A 21,744-nucleotide genomic window follows, 5' to 3' on the forward strand; every position below is an offset into this window, starting at 1 on the left:
CTTAACTAATCAGCTACTCAATGCATGCAGGGCATGACGTGCCCCCCAGCACCACCGCGCCTCTTCTTGTCTTGCACCCCCCGTGCCAGGCACCCCAGATCCAGGGGACAACAGCAGCAAGCACACAGACCACAGCAGGACACCACCGAGACACGGACTGGGGAGGGTAGTCCCAAAACCCGTGACTCGCCTGACTAAGTGGTCCCAATGTGAACCACCACAATGCCTAACTCACCGGAGACCTCCCCTGCCTTGAAAACCTCCATCCTGGGCAAAGCATCCTGCCTCCACATACGTGGTGCCCGACAAAGTGCCCGGCGAAGGCATCCACTGAAGCCCCCCGAGCCCGCAGCCACCTCTGCTTCCCAGCTGGAGGTTGCTGGGCTGCCAACGGCCGGGGCCGGGGGCTCGTGCACCCTGGGCATACTCCAGACCCACTGGTTAGACCAACGACACATGTAAAGCACCAGATTTAGTGGCCCAAGGATCGAGGCGTCCTACAGACTTTGGGTCATTTATTTTGGTATGGAACCCAAAAGCAATGAAGCTTTTACGTATTATCAACAGTTCGGAATTACATGTGAAACTGCAGTGGACTTGACTGATTCTAAGGCAATGTATGTGTTCCTTTTTTAGTATTATTCTTTGCCAACTCTCCTGCTGTTTGAATGTACCTCCTAAATGAATTGTCCATTGCCCACATGGTTTTCAAATATAATTTATTTTTAGCTAACGTGTTCCCGATAGACGGAACAAAACATCTGTTAAAAAAATAAAAATGAAATTAAAAAATCCTCCCCTCAGCAAAGAAGTTCCCCCAATCTTTATAAAAGAAGGCTAACTTTTTTTCCTTCTAGTTCCCCTGCTAAATTTCCACATGGCCATTAATCATAAAAAAAACAAACTGCATAAATTGTAGAAAAGCCAAAGGAGCTGCCTGTATTTTTTAAAAAAAGGAAAAATTTACTACTGGCATCTCCTCCAACCTGATTACCTTTCCTCTGTCGGTTGTGAGGATTCTTTCTCAGCCTTAGTACACACCTTTTCTCCTGGCTGGCAACGTACAGGTGGAGGGAAGCATAAGCCACTGTATTATTTTTTCAAACAATCATGTCTTCCTTTTGCATTTTCCCCAAGGAACAGTGTTTCTGTTGTATTTCAGGTGACAACCAAAAGTTACTCAAAAGGTTTACTGACTTGGATAAGGACTTAAGAAATAATAAATAACAAAAAAGAGATGTCTGTTGTTTGCATCACTGAAATGGCTGCCCATACAGCAATACACCACTGAAGCACATGTAACAATTTATTAGTTGGTCCTTCAGCCTTCCTGTATTTAAAATTGAGCATATAGTCAATGTATAGATTGAGAAAAATTGGCCTAGCATCTATTTATGAGTTCTGGGGATATTCTCTACTGGGTTGGCAGTAGCTCCACCAGTACAAAACCCCAAGACCAAAACCACTGAACACTGGTTTTACATGTCCACTACTTTATGGGCTTTAAGCAAAGCAACTGTTCACTTGTGGTCCTGACTGTACGTTGAGATAGGATGTCTACAAACAGAGGATATATCACTAGAATAGCTGTATCAGTGTAATTACATTGGTACATCTATTCCCAATATAGACAGGACCTTAAACAGAAACCCCTATGACAGACAATGTTTACCACTGGCCTATTTATAAGACAGCTGTTAGCTTAGTTCAAAAATCAGTGTATAAAATGTTCCTTGTTACTGTAAGTGGACAGTGATGATTATAGCTCAGTCTATGTTATTATTGCCTGATTTTCCCAGTTTGGGTTTTCACATATTGACTCCTTACTCAAGGTCTTTTAACATAGATTTGAAATGTGAATATGTTTTATTTTTTCCCCAGTAAATATACAATACACACTTCAACAGTACTATTAACCAACTTTTTATGCCAATTAAACTTTGCTGCACTAACAATACCAATGAAACACATTAAGAGGTCATACTTTTTCGTGAACAAACTGTAGCCAATAAACAGTTTTTTAAAAAAACAAATTAAAAAACAATTCTAAGTGCTGCCACAACATCCCTTTTCTTTAAACACATTATTCACAATAAATGTTTTCAATTTTTTAAAAAAAAGAAGAATACTTCTTTCAAAATAGTAAATTAAATGGCATTTTAAAAAATATGTACTGTGGTTCATTGGAAGTACACTGTATAGAAAAGAGAGAGAGAAAGAAAAAGAAGAGACATCACCTGTAAGATAATGGAGACACTTTGCGATACACAACAACACCTTATGTAATATTGTAAGCAAATTATTAATGAACAAAAATGTACAGAAGCAGATGGACAAGTTAGTGAATATCATGGTACTGCACAGTTTTAATACTGACATACATTTACTTTCCAGTGGAAGAGATAAAACACGTATTTGAAAGTAATTGGGATGGCTTTATCAAAGTCTAATGATACTGAATTTTGAACAGAGTGTAGTGAGTAAGGTGTTCCACCAAAGCTCAGCACAAGCTTTAGAATTAAATGGAAAAAAAATCAACTGGTGACTGACCTAGACATTTTTCACAGAATTAAATTTGAATTGTACCCTGAATAGTCTCTTCATATGATAATGCCAAAATAAAAAACATACATATGTAAATATGATGCCTTCTTTATCTTGCTTGAACATTTTTGCACATTTTTTAAGTAATGGTTTTAACTATAATGGTTTAACAAGCAGGAAAGTTACATATATTCATTGGTCACATATATAAACAAATGCATACATTTTTTTCCTCAACTTTTTTGGTTTGTAACCTGCTAAATAACAGTCTTGACCTTAACGAAGTTAACTATCATTTTTTTAATATTCAATAGTGCTGAGTTACAGTTGATGTCTGTAGTGTTTTATCTTATCATGGAACAAGTTAATGAAATGAAAAGCAACATATATTTAGCATTGTAATTTACTTTTCTAAAATTCTGCCATTACTAAAAGTGTTCTTAATACTGGTGAGCTCCAAGGCAATATATAAAACAACATAGACTGGTTATACGAAAAGGATATTCAAATGGAAACTTGTGTTCATGGTCAGATAACTAACAGAAATAAGCTGCAGGATGCAATATTTAAATTAAGCATCAAATAAGTGGGCTATCCACATACAATATTCTAAGAATAGTTTGACAATTTACTCACTGAGATTTGAGAGGTACAGAAGATTTGGACAAAGTCATGAAAACTAATGAAGAGACAGGATGCTGTCATTAATGTCCACTTACAGAGTTTGGTTTATTCAAAAAGTGTATAAACATGCGCAATTTCCTCATCATAGTAGGGTTTGAAGCCACTCACTAAAACACAGGTCAAAGATTTTCTTTGCTTATATCCAACTTTCTGAGTGCATTGTATTGCCAGAAATGTACTTAATGCAAGCTGAAAATAATTTGACCATTACTTTCCTTCCAAACACTAAACATTATACCACAAATTTAGTGGATCCAGGTTCAGCTCCTTCAGGTAACAGCAGAGAAAGGTTTGTTTAGACTGCATCAAAACAATTAATGTCATGAATTTCAGTGGTGCAGCTCTATCCTCTATTGTACCATACACGTACTGGAAAGATGACATACGATACTCTGATATTTCAAATTTTTTGGAAGCAGCCTCAATATGTCTTACTAATAAATTGCATCCTTAACTGCTTACTTACTCAAGGTATTCCTTGAGTTTATATTGTTTGTTTCTCCTGGGAAATCTCTGTCTTATATTTTGGGTTGGAGAAATTAATGGTAATAATTCTTTTAAAACTGCAATATAAAAACAGCTTTAGTGAAACACCTTAAGTTCTTTTGTTTGTAGCAAGGTTGGTTTTTCTTCCCCTTTACTTAGTGGCATGGGATGGCTAAAAACAGATACTAAGGGCATCATTCTAGCGAAAGGGTCTAGGCCATCTCATGTTACCTTTACTTTCCATAGTCGCTCTTTAATCTCACACTTCCAACTTCTGACCCCTTCTTAAAACAAAGAGCAACTATGTCACTTGCTTTTAAAAGATTTGAATCTTTCTCTAATGTCTTCACTGACATCAGTTTTGCCTGTCACGTTCTCATTTCTACACCCCAGTGGAAAACCACCTAACATACTCCTTTACATCCAGCATTATCCAAAGTAGCTTACGGTACGTAAACCTTCACACATTCAGTCTCTTTTTTCTTCATGTCATGAGGAGTAGGGTTTTGTGCTTATCACCAAATAAAATTGCAGTGCAAACTTTAAACATAAAAGTTACACAATTAAAAGTTAATATATGGCACCACAGCCTATTAATTCACATATAGTACAACAGACCAATAAAAACAGACATGAATATGAACATAGCTAAAAAGAAGGTGAGCTTGCATAGCAATGCAACAAAAGAAATTATATACAGAAGGAAATCCTTTTCATCCTGGAGGGTGATTTTTTTTTCTTTCTTTTTTATATACTCCTGACAAGGAATAGTTTAAGGTGGATGGTGTATTAAAGAGAAGAACACAAGTATCTGTGGGATATGTGGCTGTGTGTCTTTACATTGCATTTACAGTTCTTTTAATAGTACATAAATAAAGAAAATGTTCATTGCACTGTTTAGTGTCATCACTTCCATGAGTTCAGACCTGATGGTCCATCAGAGCAGCTTGCAATGTGTCTTCTCAACTACTCTATAGAGAGAAAGAAAGAGAGAGAGGTTGTAATAAGGAGAAAAAAACACAAAACAAAGCCTATGGCAAATATTACTGTAGCACAGGATGAATGTTCCATAGGTTGGGGGAAGACAATTTCTTCTAAGTTGAAAAGTGATGGATGCTAAAATTCAGCACTTACCAACACCATATCTGAGATTTCAGGGTTTGCAGACCACCATTAGCTCTCTTACAAGCTACTGGGCAGTAGCTGTTGGGTGGTATTGAGGGTTTGACTGCAGTAAATAGGAGGCAGAAATGCCAACAGCTACATTGCTTTTACTAGTAAATATATCAGTATGCCTGACCTAGCCGGGATGTCGATGTGCTACTTCAAACAACAAAGTCAAACCTTTTGTCATCTAGTACTACCATCATGTACACAGCATTAATGTGGTTTTATACAAGGTTTAACAGATATTGAGTGATGATAGAAAAATGCTTGGAAAATAATTCCCCTGGTCTGGGAATTTGAGGAAAGAGTTGGGATATATAGCTGAAAAACTGGGCTACATGGCTGAAAAAAGAAGACCTCCATCTAAGGTCAAAAAGAGCAGAACACTGCTCATCAAGCAACAAAAAGTTAAGGAGAAGGTATCACAAGCTTGCCATCATGCCCCAAAAATTCAGCACCCTTTTCATTCACTCCTCTGAGAAAAACTGCCAATGGCACTTCCAAGACAAGCCTCGCCACACTTTGCCAAGAAAATTCTAAACTACTAGAATTTCGTTTCAGTTTTCCCAGAGTTTCGCTAGTATTACACACTGAAAGATGCACTATGCAGATAATGTTGGTGTGGCTTACACAGATTTGGAACTGGTCCAAACCAAAGAACAGAACTTCATTTGTTTGTCGTCACAGGCAAAACACCTCAGAATGCAAAAAGACCTGGGTAAAATTTAATCTGATTATCACACTCCACTTCCTCCTGTCTTCACAACAGATTTATATTTTTTCTCTTTTTGTCTATTTGAGAGTTTGAACTGTAGCTAGAGATGAACTTACATAATTCACCAGTAAACTGTCCTTGACTGTTTGATCCCACATAGCCTACATCGAGAAGGTCACTGGCATTGCGTTGGTGACCTCCTCGCAAGACTTCACCTTTTCTAGGTCCGGTCGATCCTTTAGAAGAAGCTGTTCCTGAAGAGCTGTGGCCACCAGGGGATGGGAAGTTGGGTTTACTATATGGTACGAGTGCCTCTTCTAGAAAAGCAAAACAAAACAAAACAAATACCAAATAAATTCCTATAAATAGGAATAATCAAGCTATTCTTATGTGGACATCATATTCATTCCTGCCCTCAGATATCTGTCTTTTGTCTTGCTTTATAGCATGGCAACTTTACCTAAGAAAACAGGCAATCAGTGTTGTACCCCACAGGCAGAGAAACCAGCACGACTTTAATCTTGCTTTCATGTAAACTCACAAGTTAGTTTGTATTAATTATAAAAAGTCTAGATTCATTATGAATTAATAGATCATGAATCATAGATACTTTAATAAAAATAGATGCACATACAATTTCCAAAACAATGTAGCTATGATTAGATTTTTGCTTCAAGCCTACATGAATGTGCTTTTTCCTTTTCTTTAGCTTAAATTATGGTAACATTACCTCAATCAATTTAGAGAAAGAACTACAATATCAGCTAATTTAATTAGCTTCCACAAGCTCAGTAATTTCTAACGATGCAAAGTACACTGAAGATTTTTTTAACTGGTTGTGAATTACATTGGAAAATATTATATTATACTATACATATTATTAGTAGTTGTATTATTTGGGGTGAGTAAATCTTCCTGCAGCTTGTTTCATGTTCCATTATGAGCAAAAGGCTTACTTTTGCTCACTTGGCCTCTTCCTTTGTGAAGACCTGTGATAATGAACTGCTTGCGAGAGCAGGATTAGTACCAATAAAGCACAGGACTATATGTCTTCATATAGCATGAAGTAAAACAAGACATCACATCTGATTAGAGTTTCCAGGAGACATTGTTGTAATAATGCTAGCCTAAGAAGCAAAACAACAGCAGTGATTTAACACCAAAGTAGAAGCACTAGTTTATTTCTTTGCTGTGCATGATCCACCTCTGCTGTCTCAAGCTGAAGAAAGAGACCTTGGTAAATATAGTTTGATTCAAGAAAGAATATGAGTATATATGCTTAATCTCAAACAAGGAATTGCCCCTGCTGAAGTCAGTGGGACATCTCCTCCTTGAATCTTACATTTTTTAAAGTGAATCTGGGCTGAAAGGGTTTTTTTTTCTTTTTATTTTGGTTAATTGGTTTTTATTTTGCTTTTCCCATTGTCGTCACTCTTAAACAATCTGATGAAGAGAAACAGACTTTCTTTGACAGCGGGCAGGAACACAGAAGGAAAAGTAGGTGGGGATGGTTGGAAAGAAAGAGGAGATAAAAATGCTTTTATTCACAATTTTGAAGCCTTTGCAAAGGCTGCAGGAGAGGCACAATTAACTTGGGGAAATGCTAAATGAGAATAAATTTGTGAAAGAAACCCAGGATTTCGCTCTTTGTGCCTACTGCCACCAGTGAGTAGGACATGGGAATTCCCCATGCAACCTGCTATTGAACGGAACCCGTTTGTAAGGTAAATCCGCTGCTGACTTCTTCCTCTGCCAAAGTATCTCACTCCCACCCTGCCCAAGGGACCGGAACATTCACGCCGCAGGACGTGAGGGCATTATCAGTGTTTTGTGATACGACTGTGTGCTGCCCTTGCCGAAATATAAAGAATTGCTTAAAAGGCGTAGTAAAACGGCATTTAACAGCCATAGCCTCCTAAATTATGTTACCTGTTCTTTATATCGAGCCCTAACAATAGAATCAGATGCAAACCTGGTTTCCAAAGGCTGGCTAAAATATGGAACAGCTTGCATTAAGGCAGCAATAAAGCAAGCAACATAAATCAGTTTAGCAGAAAGCTGGATACATTTTTAAAGGATAGAAAGAAAAGTCACTAGCATTGCAAAAGAGTTTGGAGATGACATATATGGTCAATTGATTTGTTTTTCTAGTTTGTGGACTCAGGATAAGGCCTCCTTCGTGTTCAATGAAATATTAAGAAAAAAAAAAAATGAATAAATATAAAGTGCATTATCATTATAGAACATATGGTGTGTTAAATTATCTGTTGTGCCCTCAGAAATAAATGCAATCCATAAAATAAGCGATTGTGACATAAAATAAAGGCTAAGTTTTTCACAACATTCTAGCACATGAAAGGTAGTTGTCTCAAGTCCTTAGAATGGGCTCACATTTATTAAACACTCAAAACAGTGCCCCAGGCCCCAGGCCTGCAAAGAATATGGGGAGGCTTTGCTGATGCCTTTCTTTTTGAAATACTGAGCCTTTAATTTGAAGACATAATTCTAGCCCCTGTGAAATCAGGATATATATGTGAAACGATGTTTCTATACCCTGTAAGATAACCAAAAGGCTTTTAATATTATCAAAACTATTGTAACTTGATCTAGCACTACTTTCTTTAGAGCAGTAGCTGAGAATGTCATATATGATGTGCTGTAACTGTGGTTCCACAATGAAGCCACTGACAGGAACCCAGTGATCTTGTTTATACTGAAAGCAACCAGTGGTTCCCAAAATAATGTATTTTTATTCTATTCAACTTAAAACCAAAGGTCTTGCTTTCAAAATTTCACTCACAGCTTGCTAATGTCTGAATGAAACCCCCTAAGCATCAAAATAGCTATTTTCTGGGAACCGATAGCTAATAACTACTCCTTTTGGAAACATATTGAAAAGCGGGACAGAACAGATTTCCAGAGTTCTTTGTCATTAATAAAGGAAAAAGGAAGAAGCACAATTAATATTACTAAACCACCCAAATTTAGTAATATAAACAAGCATCACACACAAGAGTAGCCTTTTTTAAATCTACCCGAGAAAATAATACAAGCAAGAAAGCTGCAGTGCAATGAGCTGGGATGAGAACGCAGCCAGACAGATATGAAGCTCTGGCCCACCCTGTGCACAAACCTTATGACCCCCCCCACCAGGGTAAAACCGTAGTATCCCCTAGAAGAATCCTTTGTCATGCACAAAGAGTACGCAATTGCTCTGGTCATCCTGAATTTGACAAGAACAAGATACATGTAATCACTCCAGCCCTAAATTCAATGCTTGTGTAGGGCACTTGGAAGTGTCAAGATCAAGCTCTTTTTATATAAGGACGGATAAATGCAAGTCCTGCAGGATGGGAATTTTACTACTCTATACTCTCTGTATCACAGAATAGCTGACAACTTCTATTTGTAGACTTATGAAGCAGAGGAAAAGGAGGGGAGTTCTTGCTAACCAGGTCAGAGAAGCATCCTTAATAATAACTTATAAAGAAATGAGACATATAAAGTATATTTGGGCTATTTTCTCTGTGTTTGTACATCTTGTACATTGTAATTGAAATTGCCATTCACCAAGTAGCATGAATTTCACATACTATTTTTAAACTGCGACTTCACATCATCATTTCACAACATGAACAACCACTCACTTGTTTATGCAGATGAAAGATTAGGGGGTTTTAATGGCACCATTATCGTTACATTTTAAAATATGGATTGTATTTAAAACATTAAATTTTAAATATGGGTAGCAATATTTCCTAGGAGGACTTTTCAGTAAATCCTGTCCCCCATGACAGGTTTGCCTGCACACTAGTATTTTTTTTTAAGAATGTCATTGATATTAGTGTGCTAGATTAACAAGGAGCATTAACAGTACAATAAAATTGAGAAAAAGATGAGTAATATGAGTACCTCTAGTTACTGTGGGAGCTACATACATACTTGAAGAAACAGTGTAGTCCTACAGAAAGCTCCATGTACAGGATAATTATTATTTTTTTTAAATCTTCTTAATTGTCCTCTTTATCACTCTAATCAGCATGGGGATAACATGTGATTAGCGGGTTAAAGAAAATACCCTGGTAAGGGGACCTGAAACAGCAGCTTTTACTTAAGGTCAGGCTGAGAGAAGGAACCTGCCAAAATTGTAGAACTACAGCTCCAGCTCAGCTTCGCCTCCTGCACACATTTTTATAGGCTTGAAATCCATTTAGGAGATCAAGTCAGCCCTGGGCAATGAGCAGGTCCTATATAAAGGTAAAAACCTGCACTGTCATCTTGCTGGGCCTGAGAAATAAATGTTATTTTGTCACATCCTTGAATAAGGAGAAGGCAGTGTTTTAAATACAGCTGGAAGGAATGTCAGTAGCTCAGAAGAATCATTCCTCTTCCAGACATGCAAAAACAACCGCCGCCCATTTAGAAGCAGGCTGGAAGAACTAGAAAACACGGTCCTGTAACATGTAAATAAGTACATCTAACAGAAAATGCTCTAAAAATCTGTTTCTCCTTCCCTGCCTGCCTGAAACCGCTCCTGTTTCATCCGCTGACAACCTCATCAATTGCCAAAACGCCGTAAAGAATGCACCGAGTCAGGCGCTACTGGGGTTTCATCGCTGCAGGAGGGAAAACCCTGGGATGAGGAGCTCTCATCTGACTTCGCCTTTTCTCATTTTCCAGCCTGAGCCCCAGGGGTGCTGGCACCGAGGGGCGTGCGGTGGTCCTCGGCTCCGTCTGCGCTGCCTCGGCCGGTGCGGCACACACACGCACCTGATCCGAAGGCTTGTTTGTGTTGGGCTTTCCTGAAATCCTCTTGGCGGTCTGCAGAGCTTATCCACTCCTGGGTTTGCCGCTGCCACTCTAGTGACGTCCTAGCTTGCCGGTCCAGGGAGCTCTTTGTCTCATCTAGGTTCGGCGCATGCTGCCTCTCAAGAGAGCTTCCTTTCCTCTCTGCCGAGCCTCCGCGCTGGCCGGGGACTATCTGCTGCCTTAAACCCTGACCGGGGGGCGGGTCGGGTGGTGGTGGAAGATCTAAAAAACGTGAATAAGATTTAGGTGAACTAATATTTTAATTGAAACAGAAGGTCTATTTGATGCTGAAAAGAAAAGTCCCTTGCAAAAGGCACGAATCGCTTCATTCGCTGATTTTAAAAGGAGGACATTTCAGGTTAATCGGAAATGTGGGTTTACCTTCTGCTAGTTTTTTACTGTGCTGCTAGCTCTTTCTAACTTCCATAAAAATCAATAGACTCTGAGCCCTGACTTACATTTCTAAGCATGGGGTTTCTTTTCTGTGGGGTATACTCCACCTGGTTCTTCCAGGAACAGCAAGCAATTAAGAGAGGCTACGAAAAACTGATCTGTGCCAGTTGACAGAGTAATTTCCCCCTCATCATACTGGGCCTTGCTTCATCACCCCCATGTTGGGGCTTCACTTTCAGCTTGAGGCTTAAACTCAAAATCTAAACATTATCAAAATGCATAAAATTCCACAAAAGTTTGGGGAAAAGCTAATCACAAATACTACTGTAATTGAAAAAGCATTAACACATCTGTGAAAAATGCACGTTCAAATGGAACCACCAAACAGTGGGTGAGTATTTTATTCAAACACTATTTGAAAGTTCAGCCAAGAGCTAAGAGTCTTCACAGACAGGAGGATGGCCACTCTTAAATTCAGCAGTCTTGAAAATACAACCAATTGAAATATGATTTCAGCTGAACACTGAAAGATGCTTGTCTGGTCTCTAACAACTCCTTTTCAAGTTTATCACTTGGACTACTAAGATGCTTGTAGAATTGAAGACCAAACTTCTAATCACATTTGTGGAGGCAAAAGTACATTTTGTTTATTAGTCCTTGAACCAAGGTAACAACAGAATCTGCATAATAATAATTTTAAATGTAAGATTTTCCTGTAAACTGTATGACAGACTTATAGTAGTCCAGAAAAGCCTCAGATTATTAAAAAAAAAAAATCAGAAAAGGGAAGTGCCTTTAGTATTGTAATGAAAACTCTCCCATATAGGATATCTGTTTTATAGGAAGACCTTGTTGATAATTCTGGTTTTGAGCAATGCATAGCCCAAATAAATTTGTGCAGCCCCACCAACTTCACTAAACCTACATTAGTTTACACTAGATATGGGTCTGTCCTGCTTTCTAGTCTTTTGTACCTTATAGAGCTGTCAAGGGATTGAACTTGGTTCAATGTAAGGCATGGAAAAGTAAACCTTTGCTTTGCCTGCAGGAAAGTCTGATGTTTATAACTCCAGTGAAGCTGAAATTAATTTTGTAAATTGGTGAGGAAGCCTTTGAGTGAATTTATTTCGAAAACTGTAATCTAGCTTTATATAATGCTACATAGACTTTTTTTCATGTCCTTGCTGTTAGACATGATACTTTTATCACAGAATCACAGAATCATTAAGGTTGGAAAGGACCTTCAAGATCATCAAGTCCAACCATTAATCCAGCGCCACTGTGTCCCCTAAACCATGTCCTGAAGCGCCACATCCACATGTTTTTTGAACACTTCCAGAGATGGCGACTCCACCACCTTCCCGGGCAGCCTGTTCCAATGCTTGACCACTCTCTCGGTGAAGAAATTTTTCCTAATATCCAATCTAAACCTGCCCTGGTGCAACTTGAGGCCATTTCCTCTCGTCCTATCACTGGTTACTTGGGAGAAGAGACCAACACCCTCGTCGCCACAACCCCCTTTCAGGTAGTTGTAGAGAGCGATAAGGTCTCCCCTCAGCCTCCTCTTCTCCAGACTGAACAACCCCAGTTCCCTCAGCCGCTCCTCATAAGACTTGTGCTCCAGACCCCTCACCAGCTTCGTTGCCCTTCTCTGGACACGCTCCAGCACCTCAGCATCCTTCTTGTAGTGAGGGGCCCAAAACTGAACACAGGATTCAAAGTGCGGCCTCACCAGTGCCGAGTACAGGGGCACGATCACTGCCCTACTCCTGCTGGCCACACTATTGCTGATATAGGCCAGGATGCTGTTGGCCTTCTTGGCCACCTGGGCACACTGCTGGCTCATGTTCAGCCGGCTGTCGATGAGCACCCCCAGGTTCCTTTCCGCGGGGCAGCTCTCCAGCCACTCCTCCCCAGAGGAGGAGGCAGAAATGCTTCCAAAGTTGCTGAGATGTCATTCCAGTCAACATTGTCTCTTACAGATAAATGAGGGTGTGAGGGTTATTTGTATCTATAAGGGAAAGAAGTATCTGATGTTATTCCCATACCTTTGTTCACAGTTGAAAAGCTATACCCCAGATTAAGATATCTTCTGGCTAGAACAGCCTTATGATAATCTGCCAGTGAGCTTGGTGTATGCTTTATGTTCAGCACTAATTTATTTGTGAAATTTATAGTTATGAATATAGATGTGACCTTTCATGACAATGACTATACTTGAGTTACTGTAGGTGGAAGAGTATGGGTATGGGAGCTTGCCAATGTTAAAATTGCTTTATAGTGTTGGCTTCCAAAATGGCATTTCTTATAATTGATTTTATTGCGATCATAACCAGTTAATGTACAGAACCACAACACTGGCTTCTGCTTGTGCAATCTGAAACAGAGGTTACTGAAGTTGTAATTTATAAGCACTTTATGGAGATGCATTGAATCCAATAAACACAGTCAGAACATGACATCTGACAATGCAATTTTCCAAGATAAAATATTTACCATTCAATATATATAAAATTTTTAAGTAGTATCATAGCAAAGAAAAAAGTTGAAACTATTGCAGTGTCAAACTTCTTAACATACAGTACCCTTCTTCAGAAATTGCTGTCTAATAGTTGGTATTAATTAGACACTGAGAAGGAAAGAAGGTTTGTACTTAAACCGTACTGCATGTTCTAGAGCTAGCTGCAACTCCTGGAATTACTGTAGACTTAGGCTGCTGATCTACTGTTAACCTGATTCTTGCTTTTATCCGTCTGCAAAATGAGCATAAAGGTTGCCTAATGCACAGAAGTGAAATGAAAAACCACATTTGTAAAGTTCTTTGGGTGTTTTATACCTGTGGATGAGTTGAAATGAAAAATAAAATCTAGCTTCTGATGAATCTTCACACAATTCTAGAAGAATTAGAGATACTACAGAATTAATGCAAGCTGGCTGCAGCCTGAGTACAGACTTACTGAACTGTTGGACACATCTGTAAGAACAGTTACTAATTCTAGCCAACCATCACCTGACTAAACTGTTTGCTTTTTCCCATTCTTACTCAGGTTGATTGTCTACCTTTCCTTTTTGATAAAAGAAGTTGTAAGAGAGCTTCATTTGGAAATGTGGCTTTTTAACTGCTCTACAACTTAAATCCTGTAGTGCAAATCTTCTGCCTTAGGTAAATTACTAAATATGCTCTGTTATCTTGCCTAGGCAGATACATAGACCCCATGTATCTGGAGTCATGACTTTTCTCCTCCGGTGCCACAGAGAACAGTCTTGCCTCTCTTCTCCCTTCCCAGCCAAACATGTCCGTATTTGACTGTGCACGTGTCTCCATGCACACTTGCAAGTATGCATATACATGATATACAAGTTGGCATTTTGGCTGCTAGTAAAGGGGTAACAGAGATAAGACAAGTTAGTAGTCTCAGTCCCTAACAGGCAGACATGACTGCATAGAGGCAAGCCAACTCATTCCATCATGTCAATCACTTCAGAGAAGTTTTGAATCTAGAAATTTAGGGGCTTCAGCAGGATTTTCAGTGTGGTGAAACTCAGAGTGGTTATCACTGATTATCACTGTACTTCCATCTAAATGATATTTATCCTCCAGGTGCCAGGTAAAACACCCACATTGGACTAGTAACTTACTAGGCCAGTGGGATGTCATCCAGACTACCACTTGCAGCCTCTAATGGCAGAATTATCAAACTTGCAAGGCAATTTATAAGTGCGTTGGTGGGGAGGTGATGGTCTTATTGATTTAGTAATGGAGGGATTGTGATTGGGAAGCTGTAGGACATCAGAGTGCCTGATAAGAAGCAGATGGATGTTTGGCCTGGAATTACTCCAGCCCTTCTTTAGAAGGCAGAGCATTGGCCAAATGATCAGGCACCAGTCAAGCTTTGGCACAGCCTCCCATTATTAAATAGAAAAAGCAGCAAGTTGCAGAACCAAGAAGTATAAGGAAATCCCTTTCTACCTGTGCCAGTGATTTATTTTCCTAGGGGTGATAATTACTGTGACATTTAATAATCTTCTGAACCACTTTCAAGCATCAGAAGGCAAGTATCTTCTCTACAGTGATCTACGTCAGCAAAAATTGATTTGTAATACACAATAGCAAGTCAGTAGCAAAGCTAATAGAAATCCCAAGTTCCAGTTCTCCTTTTTAAACCCTAGCTATATTTCCCTTCTGCCTCCTCTTTGATTTTTTTTAAACATTATGCTCAACTAAGGAAGAGCTTTTAACTTCAGTCATGCCGTTACCATGCCACTGGTAACTGGAAGGACAGATTCCACTGTTTTCCAATTCACTAATACATTGTTCCAAGAAACAAATTATTCCTCAAATGCTAGAACTAAAAACGTCCTTTTTGGTTTGTTTTATGGTGAGCTCAGAATGACAGTTTTTCATCATTTGAGAGACTCATAAGCTATTTTTCCTCTGGGGATTTGCTTTTGTCTCCATGGTCTTTTAGGGTGGGGAAGTTAAAAAACAAGTTACACAGGAAGACAAATATGAAGACTTAATCTAGAGTCAGTCTCTAAAGGATTCTGACCTGCGACCAAAGAAAATGAAGAAGCAGGCTTTTAGCGGATTTGTGCGGATTGCTGTCAAAAGTAAGTATATGCTTACATAGTTGGGGATCAGTGTGCAATGTGTTAAATATTACAGTTCCTTTGTTTTTTTGCACCATCCCACATGGTTACAGTTAACAAGGGGCAAGTGCTCAGCAAGTATACTGGAAAGGGCAGAGAAAGGACATGTCTGGAGCTTACTTGGTCAACAAAAATTTAAAATGACAGATATCCAGTACGTGATGAGGCTTAAACACAGGATGCTTGGACTCATCCAGCTTGGGAATTTGAAGACAACTGACAAACCAAGTATGTTCTCATCTGACAAATCCAAGAGGAAGCAGTTGTAAGGGAATGGATTAGAGACATCTCAAAACCAGGAACAAAATGTATAGTGATGCTTCCCACTGAAATCAGGATGGCCCAGGGCTGAAAAGACTGGCCTGGATTAGGGCTCAGAATTGCTGGGTCTATGCCAGGTTCTCCTGCTTGCTTTTTCTAAATGTACCTTAAGCATAGTGTTATTGTCTCTCTGTAAAGTTCATTGCAATACTCCACACAAAGTAGTCAGTCACCATTTTTAATTTCTGTATATCAGAGGTTCTTAAATTCGGATTGTTTACACACACACAGGTGGCAGCAGCAATCTTTAGCTTCCTTAATTGACAAATGTTCTTTTGCAAATTTAGCTGTGACTCAGACTTGCCATTACACTTTAACAACTCATATTCAGTAAGAGTTGAAGTGAAAAAACTGTACAATTTGTGTGTATGTGTTTGTTCCTGTGGTAAGAGAGGATGGTAAAGGGTCCTGTATTACTCCAGGACGTTATAAATTTTTGGAACATATAGTAAGCACTTTAACTAGGTTTATAACACACTAATGTTAAGATAACAGTGTCCAAAAGCTGTTAAGACACACTGCCTGTGTCTGAGATGTGGATTGTTAAAGGAAATGGTATATCATTAGTATTCTGACTCAAATATATGAAAGAAACTCCAATAACGTAAGTATTTTATAAAGGATAAATAAAAAATAATAGAAGATTCCTCTTTTCAGAAAAACATAAATCTTAGAATCTGATCTCTTTCACTAATTTAAAACAATGCCAAGTTTTATGATGGAGTCACCCCCCAAGGAGTCACACTTCCATCTGTCTCATGACCTGAACCAGACTCCCATCAATTTTCTAATACTCACTTTATTGTTAAACGTTTCTATAGCAATAGTACTCAAAAGCAGAAAGGTTAAGGTCCCGCCACACTGAGTGCAGTACAAACTCACACGTACACAGAATTTGTGGTCCAAAAGGCTCATAGTTCAGGGTGACAGGATATGCCACGCGAAAGGGTTGACTTGACGTATGCACAAAAAGAGCATTGGCAGCACTGCAGGCGACCCCCAATCTCCAGTGACTATTGTCATAGACACAGCTATTTAATGGATCTGTGTAGCAGGGAGGCCTCTGGAATATACCCAGAAGAGGAGGGCATTAATGTTCAAACCCATTCAGATCCATATGAGTGGAGTCTAAGCTATTTTGAGCTATTTCCCAAATAATATGGTAGTGAGAGTGAGCCATAGAACATGAGATGTAACGATAACCCCTTCGGTGAAGATTTTCCCTTCTGGAATCTGTTCTCCACCTTTGTGGTCTGACAAACAAGGAATCTGTCAGAGCATACTGCAAAACTGTATCTGTACACCTGATAACATGACTGAGAGGAGAGCTCTGGTGGTTTTAGTGGCCAGAGTCCACCTTGCAAGCTGTTAATATATTTTATACATGTACCTAGAGTAATAAATAGCACATTATAAATAAACCAAACTAAATATACTCTCTATCAAATCTATTTATTATGTTACCTGTCCAAAGAAGATAATGAAGAGGGTTGGACTTGATGAAACTTATGGGTCCCTTCCAACTGAAAACATTCTATGATTCTTAAATAATTTTTACTGGAGTAAGGAGGATGTTTATATTAAAATCTAAAGTAATTTTTTTTTTATTTTTACACCTTCCCCATACACTGGGAGATTTATCAAGATGTACTTAAGATGAGGAGATAGACTCACTGGCATCACACCCACTCCTGTGGTCCAGACAGTGTTATGAGGGCCACTGAGGCAGGTAAGACAGTCTAGCTCTCAGAATTTCCCCATTTTGAACACTGAAAGAGAGGCCAGCATGAGGAAAGTGATCATGTCTCCATGATCTGCATGACATTACAGATATCCTTAGTTGTTCCTTTACTGTTATTTTTCCATTTGCCTGCTTCTCCTCTCTGATCAGCACCTAGAAGGGCCAGGCCAGGGATCAGAAGAAATGGAGGGGAGGTAGCCAGTTGGCCACCTTCGTATCCAGTCCTCCTCGGGCAGTAACAGGCACCAATTGTGTTTTTTGCCAAAGTCAAGAAGGGGTAGACAAAGATAACGGAAGACTGAGCTTAGTCATTAGAAGAGTGGAACAGACATGCCTGAAATTTCCAGATGGGAAGCAGTGGTCAGACAAAAGTGGAGTTGTCAAAGAGGGAAACAAAGTCACTAAGGCCAGTGGATGTCAGGAGTGAAGCAGCACGGACAAGACATGAGGCAGAATCATGAGAAAAACACGGCACGTATTGCTATAGCTGTTGGGTGGCTGTCAAAACCAGCACAAACCAAACAGAGCATGCTGGGACTGGCTCTATGCTTCCTCTTAGGAATTCATGGCATACCGCTACTGCTGGTGGTGGCTACTTTCATTTTATGTAATTTCCCATGGTCCATATTTTGTAATGTCAACCCACATGCCACACAGTCATTTTTGAGCAAGATTTATATTGAGATCTGAGAAAACGTAAGAGATGCTAACACGTTCAGAGCTGAAACAAAGAAAAACTCCTTGAAGACTCACTTAACCAAGCTCCACACTGCTAGCGTTGCAATATTGCTCACATGGCAACCTGGGGAGATCCCACTTCACCAAACAAATAATTCACCGTAACAGATATTCCTTAAAGAATTGCTTTACGTTCTCTCATTCTGCAACCCTTCTTGTTGCAGGTTATCATCAGGGACTTGACACCACAACACTTACCGTCTGTTATTCCCTCCCTACGATGAGGCAAGGGGGGTTGGTCCAACCGTCCTCCCTTGTGTTTTTTAGTGGGCCTCGGCCTCTGACTCTGATTGACAGCTGCACTGGTGTTGCTGTCAGTAGAAAAAGGACTGCTCGGCCGAGGTCTCTGAGAGGAAGGGTATGCTTTGCCTAAAAAAAAGAGAAACCAGATGACAAAATGTTATTGCCTTGAAATGGGCTGTTCTATTAATGTCTCTTCTGAAACATTAAATCTGGTCTAATTCTCAGAGGGAAGTAAATGTCCCCTCGAGGTACCCGCTGATGACAACTGCTTTAAGACACACCACAACAAGTGAAGTGAGATACTTGGCATTCTTTTGTCTTTAACTTTTATAATTAAAAGCATTCCATCTGTTGTGATAAAACTACTGTATGCCATGTAACTCCTACCTGCTCTGTGTGCTGAACAGATGTGTCATAACAACTCCTCAGCCTTAAGGAGGGAAGGAAAACAGTTCTGCAATCAGATAAAATTTATCTCTCCTGCCTTCCACCTTCACGTTTGCCAAGCCAGATTCTCATTTTAGGGGCTCCCATATGCACTGTATATCTGGAGTAACTCCAGTGAGATAAACATAACTGATTTTGCAAGCTACGTAGCAGTGTAGGTTTGTATACTTAAGGGCTCTTTTTCCTCAAGAAATAAAAATGGGGGTATATTTAAATGCTAATATTTTCCTGTTCAGTTTCAGTATTTTTATATGTTAAAAAAATAATGTATTCTGACTGAATTTAATCCTCATATCATTTTTTATATATGTAGACTAATCAAGCTACATGATTTCTCTTAAATAAAAAAAATCTTTGAGGCTGTTCTATGAAGCAGATCATTAAAAGCATCATGGCAGGAACCGTAGGAGCACAGTTCATTTACTACCTTCACTTCCTCTTATTTTGACATTTTTATTCAGCTAATTTAACTAGGCTTATTGTTTAACAATAACTAATGAAAACTAAAGAACACCATCTTTTACTTTCTTTTTTTCATTTTGCCAAGTGTCTTAGGGATGTTAATATTTTAATTCGTTTAGAACTGGTACTTAAAATTCTTCTTTTAATCCTATCTGCAGTGGAAAACGTGTAAGCCAGTCTGAACTTCTGCTCTTGCAGTGCTACTGCAGGCCCAAATGGTGTAAGAGTTGATGGAAAGTGGCAAAATGGCTGTTTGTTATTTTTCTGGTCAACTGACCCCAAGCTACTAAGGACGTTTTTAATCTTCTGGTTAACTTAGACCAGGGCCTACTCTGCTGTGAGTTATGTTTGCTGGTAAAACCTTTCAAGAGATGTGCTTACCTCCAACATGCGGTCACATGCGACCCGATCTAGATAAGCCTAATCAAGAGTAACATGCTACGTGCTACACTATTTGAAATAGTCCCAGTGCAAAGAGGGCAAAGTGAAAAAAGTAGCCATAATCTAACACCGTGTTTCACATTACTACATACATGTTAGAGTAACATCTCAGTATTTTACTTCAGAGATTTCCTGACTGTCTCGGGCTTGATCTTCTACTTCTGACCGATGCGCACCCTGAGGAGGACACGGCTCTTAGGCAGGCTTGTCTCCCAGCTGTGTGTCACTGCCCGCTATTGAAGGCTACTAAATTTGAACCCCTTATGTGGACATTTCCTGACTCTCCTCTACCAAAATAAGCCCCACTGAACTTAAACAGTATGAAAAATACGCCTTTGCTAACCTGGCTCATGTTAACCCAAATGGGTTACAGAACGCCCACCCAAGCAGCTAATTCTGGAGCTGGGAGAAAGCGGTAATAAGCATTTGGGGGAAGGCTGGAAACATGAACCTCTATAGCTGGTACAGCTGCAGCCAGACAAAGAAGTGATGAAGCCCTTGTTTCATAGATAAGGATAAAACGGCAGATGAACACAAAATATTAAAATTTCATTTAAAAATAAAAGACAACTAATGCAAAGAAATTCTAATATAAGCCTGAAATTCCATCCTAGCTCACAGCACATTGCACAGATGTTTTGCAAAAATAAACTGGCAACATGCAAGTGCAACTAGTGAGTGCAGGATGAAGATTCTTCACACTTATTCTCTTGACTAAAGAAATGTGATTATTCATTCAGAATGTTGGTTTGAAAAAGAAACATTCTCCCTTTTATACCTCCACGAGGATGAGGGAAAATAAATAGCACTGACCTAAATCAGACGTGGGGCAAACACAAATGATGTGCGGGCTCCCAAAACACATTTTTCAGTGCACCTAAGAACTGATGACAGCATCTTGTATTTGTATGCAGCCCTTCCAGTAAGAGCTGCTGAGCAGTGTCAGAGCCTCTGTAGTAGATTTAGAGCGTGTAAGTGGAGCCACTAACTCTTGATTTGGTTTTCCAAGGGTGTTAAAAAGGAAAACTGTCTGAACTTGATGGCAAATCACAAGTTGGCTTCTGGAAACTGGGATTTAAGTGTCTGGCGGGAGAGACACCTTGTGCCTGGATGCACCAGTGCCTGTTGTGCTTGGCAGTCAAACGTACCCACGGGAGGAGGCTATCAAGCTGGACTTCCCCTTTCATATCAGTGAGAATATTCCACAGCAGTTCTGATGGGGTGAAAATAACTGTCCAGATTGCAAAGGCGTAAAGAGTCAGGACCTTCAGACTCCCCCCAGAGTCATGAACAGAAATAATACTGCTGCTTCTCCACTACAGGACACCATTTTGCACGACGTGGGGTTTGCTGTGGTACAGCGGGTCCATAATACGCATGTCTGATATCGATCCACGCTACCTGGGAGGTATCGTACCATAATGAAACTGCAGTGAGCACTGGGGAGTTATTTCCATTTGCTGAGGTTTCTGTGAGGAAAAGAGGGGAGGGCTATTTTTTTACATGTGGGTTTTCTTTTGTTTCCGTTTTGCCTGCTGGATCATTAAGAGAGTGAGAAGGTTATGATCATAAAGTCTCTACTACAAATGTTGGATACTTTGTCATACCCTAAACTCTAACAGTTTATCCGAGGAATCAGATGCAAGTACTCAGTTTAAGTGCATTTGTGACCTGATTAAGCTAGGAAAATATACCTGACAAGAGGGCTGTCATCCTTTCCTTGTACTTTCCATTTACATAGCTACAATCCGTAATTATATTTATTCAAAAGTGTCTGTGTGTTTGTGTGTCCATGTACTTTTGCTATGTGTGTGTTTGCGGTGGAAACTGTACTTCTCAACAGCCTGATACAGGCAACATTAACTTTGGGTGAATCTTTGCACTAGCTTTTTCTGAGGCCAAG

At 39.5% G+C, this 21,744-nt stretch overlaps 1 protein-coding gene across 1 annotated transcript in view; it reads right to left on the reverse strand.

Moving 5' to 3' along the window:
* Positions 1–231: 231 nt before the first annotated feature.
* The window catches only part of ROBO2 (roundabout guidance receptor 2), a gene marked incomplete at both ends in the record, with an annotated part of 481,425 nt that continues 459,912 nt past the window's right edge, over positions 232–21,744 (reverse strand). Inside the window, 4 exons of the mRNA XM_082008177.1 lie at positions 232–437; positions 5,713–5,913; positions 10,367–10,627; positions 18,447–18,617. Of these exons, the coding sequence (XP_081864303.1) occupies positions 232–437; positions 5,713–5,913; positions 10,367–10,627; positions 18,447–18,617 (839 nt within the window). The remainder of the gene's footprint in view (positions 438–5,712; positions 5,914–10,366; positions 10,628–18,446; positions 18,618–21,744) is intronic.

This window comes from Phaethon aethereus, assembly GCF_964289735.1.
Source record: "Phaethon aethereus genome assembly, chromosome: 1".
NCBI lineage: Eukaryota > Metazoa > Chordata > Aves > Phaethontiformes > Phaethontidae > Phaethon > Phaethon aethereus.